Below are 6,000 nucleotides of genomic sequence, written 5' to 3'. Positions count from 1 at the left end.
GAGTATGGAAGTAAATCTGTCTCATCAGATTTTGAATTATAAAAGCCATTGAATTATTTTGCACTGAAATTAAGTATCTGAATTTTTTGTCTCTGAATTCAACTATGTTCATAAATTTAGAATAAAAAAAATTCAGATGCATAAAATTCAGATACTTAATTTCAGTGCAAAAAAAATTCATTGCTAGAAATTCAGTGGCTTTATAATTCAAAATCTGATGACACAGATGTACTTCCATAACAGTGTAATGTTATTTTTCTCACTTAAATTTTTTCCGCATAATTTTTCCCAAAGAAAATTTGTTGTCATTATTTATGGTCTATTGTGTTGTTATTTTGACTGTAGATCACATTGGTCTGCATGTGGAACCTGAACCAACCTGGACTGTTCAGGTTCATTTATGCACTTTCATCCTGCAGGGCCGGAATGGAACCTTTGGCGGGGGGGCCAGATTTGGCCCTCGGGACGCAGGTTTGACACTTGTGTTCTAAGGCCTTGAATTGAACCGGCTCAGGAGTTCAATGACATGATGATCTCTGTGGACTCTCCAGATCCAGATCCAAACCACACCATCCAACCTTTGGTGTCATGGCGACAGGACGCTGCATCTGAAGGACTGTTCTGACCTTGGACTTGGACCTCCTTCGTTTATAGATGTACCTTCAGCTGTTTTGGAACAAACCTCCTGAGAATCGACCCTTTGAACAAACGCACACTTTTGTGTAAAACTCGTACATTTACAGTGAATTCAGATAAATATGATGATGGTCCCTTAAAGGTCCCAGATGCAGTCTGTGGTGGACAGGACGTCTGCTGTGTTTGTACATATTCAAATCCTGTCTGCAGTTACTATTGTCTGTCTTTTTCTGCTCTTACTTCTTATTAATCATTTACTCTAATAAACATTTTCTGTAAATTACATTTTTAATCACCATGTGAGGAAACTTTGCTATAAAACCTTGGAACTCTGTGGTCCTCATGGTCGTCTCTTCTACCTCTGGACCTTAGTCATGTGACTCGGTGTCGGAGCGTCCTGTGGTGTCCATCCAGTGGACGGTTGTTGGCTTCGGTCCATGCATGCGTACATCTGTGTGTCCAGTTTGTGTCTGTGTGTATTTACAGGTTCATACAGGTCTGTTTCCAAAGCCGTGCACTGGTTCAGGTTCAGATCTGAACCAGGACCGACGATAGAAAAAGTAGTGCTGGTCCTGCAGCGGCCGAGGTACACACAACAGGGACCTATATACACCCACATGACCGCACACTGCACAGTCCTGATTGGATGAGGACACGTGGAGGCGGTGCGGTGGGAGGAGTCGGCCCGGCGGAACCCTGCCCCCCCCCCCCTTCATTCCAGTCCAAAGGTACTGGTTTCCTCCACAGCCACCAGGAGCTTCTCATACAGGGTTTGGTAGGAGGAGTACGGAGGCAGATCCAGACGATTAAAGCAGGTATGAGCCCTGGAAGGACACACACACACACACAGAAAAACACACACACAAACACACAAACAGAAAAACACACACACAAACACACAAACAGAAAAACACACACACAAACAGAAAAACACACACACAGAAAAACACACTCAAAAACACACACAGAAAAACACACACACAAACACACTCAAAAACACACAAACAGAAAAACAAACACACAAACAGAAAAACACACACACAAACAGAAAAACACACACACAGAAAAACACACACAAACACACTCAAAAACACACAAACAGAAAAACACACACACAAACACACAAACAGAAAAACACACACACAAACAGAAAAACACACACACAGAAAAACACACTCAAAAACACACACACACAGAAAAACACACACACAAACACACTCAAAAACACACAAACAGAAAAACACACACACACACAAACAGAAAAACACACACAGAAAAACACACAGAAAAACATACACACACAAACACACACAGAAAAACAAACACACACACACACAAAAACACACAAAAACACACACAAACACACACAAATACACACATACAAACACACACAAACACACGCACACACAAACAGAAAAACACACACACTCAAAAACATACACACAAACAGAAAAACACACACATACACACACACATACACGCACACAGAAAAACACACACACACACACAAACACACACAAATACAAATACAAACACACACACAAACACACACACACACGAACACACACACAAACATAAACACACACAAAAACACACAAACAAACAAACAAACACACGCACACACACACACATACAAACACACACACATACACACAAAAACACACACAAACACACACAGTGATGGGTTAGCTAAAGCTAACACTAGGTGGAGCTCATTACTGTACTAGCTTATATCACAATGCTAGTTCTGCTGTTACTGTGTGTGTGTGTGTGTGGGGGGTCCAGTCTCAGTCTTGGTTCCGTGGTGGTGGGGGGGGTCAGGTCTGGTACCTTCAGTATGTTCTGCCGTCTACAGTCAGAGGGTCCAGTCTCAGTCCTGGTTCCGTGGGGGGGGTCAGGTCTGGTACCTTCAGTATGTTCTGCCGTCTACAGTCAGAGGGTCCAGTCTCAGTCCTGGTTCCGTGGGGGGGGTCCGGTCTGGTACCTTCAGTATGTTCTAACCGTCTACAGTCAGAGGGTCCAGTCTCAGTCCTGGTTCCGTGGGGGGGTCAGGTCTGGTACCTTCAGTATGTTCTGCCGTCTACAGTCAGAGGGTCCAGTCTCAGTCCTGGTTCCGTGGGGGGGGTCCGGTCTGGTACCTTCAGTATGTTCTGCCGTCTACAGTCAGAGGGTCCAGTCTCAGTCCTGATTCCGTGGGGGGGGTCCGGTCTGGTACCTTCAGTATGTTCTACCGTCTACAGTCAGAGGGTCCAGTCTCAGTCCTGGTTCCGTGGGGGGGGTCAGGTCTGGTACCTTCAGTATGTTCTGCCGTCTACAGTCAGAGGGTCCAGTCTCAGTCCTGGTTCCGTGGGGGGGGTCCGGTCTGGTACCTTCAGTATGTTCTGCCGTCTACAGTCAGAGGGTCCAGTCTCAGTCCTGATTCCGTGGGGGGGGTCCGGTCTGGTACCTTCAGTATGTTCTACCGTCTACAGTCAGAGGGTCCAGTCTCAGTCCTGGTTCCGTGGGGGGGGTCCGGTCTGGTACCTGGGCAGGGACGTGGTCTTGCCCCACTTCTCGATGCAGAAGCGTCGGAGGCCGTTGGAACCTCGTAGCGCTGCGAAGCCTTCGTAGGGAACGCTGGAGGTGCCGGTGACGAACTGAAGCAGACGAAGGCGCTGCTCGTTGTTGAAGCGTTCGACGGCCGCCCAGAACCAACGCATGACGATGTGGCTGTCATGGTAACCTGGGGGGGCGGAGTCAGACAGTTAAAGCCAGCCTGTCCAATCAGAGCTCAGGACAGTTCATGTGTAGAACCTGCTGGTGTTTATGGACCTGCTGACCCACTGTTAACCCGGTTTAACACAACTGGGACCGCAGGGTTAACCCATTGGACACACTGGACACACTGGACACAGTGGACATCGGTGGACACACTGGACACAGTGGACATCAGTGGACACACTGGACACAGTGATGTCCTGATAACAGCTGTCTTTTCCTGAACACCAGAGTCTCCAGAGTCTGCTGTGATTCAGTATCATGTTGAATGGAACAGCTGACAGTCACATGGCATCATGGAGTGAATGAAGGCAGGGTTAGGGTCAGGGACAGAGTTAGGGTCAGGGTTAGGGGGTCAGGGTTAGGGTCAGGGACAGAGTTAGGGTCAGGGTTTGGGGGTCAGGGTTAGGGTCAGGGACAGGGTTAGGGTCAGGGGGTCAGGGTTAGGGTCAGGGACAGGGTTAGGGTCAGGGTTAGGGGGTCAGGGTTAGGGTCAGGGACAGGGTTAGGGTCAGGGTTAGGGGGTCAGGGTTAGGGTCAGGGACAGGGTTAGGGTCAGGGTTAGGGGGTCAGGGACAGGGTTAGGGTCAGGGTTAGGGGGTCAGGGTTAGGGGGTCAGGGTTACGGGGTCAGGGACAGGGTTAGGGTCAGGGTTAGGGTCAGGGACAGGGTTAGGGGGTCAGGGTTAGGGTCAGGGTTAGGGTCAGGGTTAGGGGGTCAGGGACAGGGTTAGGGTCAGGGTTAGGGGGTCAGGGTTAGGGTCAGGGTTAGGGGGTCAGGATCAGGGTTAGGGTCAGGGTTAGGGGGTCAGAGTCAGGGTTCGGGTCAGGGGTCACCTCCTCTGTACTCGGTGTTGCTCCTCCAGTCACTCAGGTCGATCTCCACCGTTCCGGCCATCACCAGCTCCAGCTCCCGGGCGTCGAACACCGACACCAACCTGGAGTCCACCACCTGAGGACACATGGACCAGGGTCAGCCGGACCGGGACACACTGGACCTGGACTGAACCGGGCCTGGGCACCCACCTCATAGAACCCTCGGACCAGGGCCTCCGTCTGCTGCACCACCCCCCGCTCCACCCTCCACTTGGCCATGCGCTCGATGTAGTCCTTCTTGTTCTTCTCCGTCACCTGGAGGTTGGAGCCGCCAGACTTCAGCTCCCGCTCCGTCACCTGGACACACCCACAACCATCAGAACCACACCTGGACACACCTACAACTGTCAGAACCACACCTGGACACACCCACAACTGTCAGAACCACACCTGGACACACCCACAACCATCAGAACCACACCTGGACACACCCACAACTGTCAGAACCACACCTGGACACACCCACAACCGTCAGAAACACACCTGGACACACCTACAACTGTCAGAACCACACCTGGACACACCCACAACTGTCAGAACCACACCTGGACACACCCACAACCATCAGAACCACACCTGGACACACCCACAACTGTCAGAACCACACCTGGACACACCCACAACCGTCAGAACCACACCTGGACACACCCACAACTGTCAGAACCACACCTGGACACACCCACAACCATCAGAACCACACCTGGACACACCCACAACGGTCAGAACCACACCCACAACGGTCAGAACCACACCTGGACACACCCACAACCATCAGACAGTGTGTGTGTATGTTTGTGTGTGTCTTGTGTGTGTTTGTGTGTGTGTGTCTGTGTGTCTGGTGAGTGTGTGTCGGTGTGTGTGTGTGTGTGTGTGTGTGTGTTTGTGTGTGTGTGTCTGTGAGTCTGGTGAGTGTGTGTTTGTGTGTGTGTGTGTGTATGTTTGTATGTGTCTTGTGTGTGTGTGTCCGTGTGTCTGGTGAGTGTGTGTCAGTGTGTGTCAGTGTGTGTGTGTGTGTGTGAGTGTGTCTGGTGTGTGTGTGTTTGTGTGTGTCTGGTGTGTGTGTGTGTGTGTGTACCTGTCCGAACACCTCTTCGTTCACAGTGAAGGTCAGGTCCAGGGTGTCTGTGATGTCGTTGTCTTTCATCCACTGCAGTGATTGGTGGAACTCCTCATCCAGGTACTCCAGGTCCGACAGGTCTGTGGGTCTGGGGTTAGGGTTAGGGTTAGGGTTAGGCTCTGTTCAGGTTAGAGCCCAGGACGGATACGCACAACTAACAAACACAACTAACAAACAACACTACAGCATACATGCATATATACACAGCCATACACACAACAACACACACACCCAAACACACCCAGGTGTACGTCTGTGGAATCAACCACAGGACTGACTCTGTTCAACCTGTCATTATATATTATCCAATGTGTGTGCGTCTGTTGTGTGTCTGTTGTGTGTCTTGTGTGTTTGTTGTGCATCTGTTGTGTGTCTGTTGTGCATCTTGTGTGTCTGTTGTGTGTCTGTTGTGTGTCTTGTGTGTCTGTTGTGCATCTGTTGTGTGTCTGTTGTGCATCTTGTGTGTCTGTTGTGTGTCTTGTGTGTCTGTTGTGCATCTGTTGTGTGTCTGTTGTGTGTCTTATGTGTCTGTTGTGCATCTGTTGTGTGTCTGTTGTGCATCTTGTGTGTCTGTTGTGTCTGTTGTGCATCTGTTGTGTGTCTGTTGTGCATCTT

General features: G+C 49.8%; 1 protein-coding gene across 1 annotated transcript in view; it reads right to left on the bottom strand.

Moving 5' to 3' along the window:
* Positions 1–1,009: 1,009 nt before the first annotated feature.
* hecw1a (HECT, C2 and WW domain containing E3 ubiquitin protein ligase 1a) overlaps positions 1,010–6,000 on the bottom strand; it is a 57,352-nt gene continuing 52,361 nt past the window's right edge. Inside the window, exons 26-30 of the mRNA XM_030129753.1 lie at positions 5,344–5,473; positions 4,419–4,565; positions 4,230–4,344; positions 3,160–3,358; positions 1,010–1,460 (exon numbers count right to left, since the gene is read on the bottom strand). Coding sequence (XP_029985613.1) covers positions 1,349–1,460; positions 3,160–3,358; positions 4,230–4,344; positions 4,419–4,565; positions 5,344–5,473 — 703 coding nt within the window. The 3' untranslated portion in view covers positions 1,010–1,348. The remainder of the gene's footprint in view (positions 1,461–3,159; positions 3,359–4,229; positions 4,345–4,418; positions 4,566–5,343; positions 5,474–6,000) is intronic.

The sequence above is a fragment of the Sphaeramia orbicularis genome, unplaced genomic scaffold (genome assembly GCF_902148855.1).
Source record: "Sphaeramia orbicularis unplaced genomic scaffold, fSphaOr1.1, whole genome shotgun sequence".
Classification (NCBI taxonomy): domain Eukaryota; kingdom Metazoa; phylum Chordata; class Actinopteri; order Kurtiformes; family Apogonidae; genus Sphaeramia; species Sphaeramia orbicularis.
Note: the sequence above shows the minus strand (reverse complement) of the source record. Positions and strands in the feature narration are given on the sequence as shown.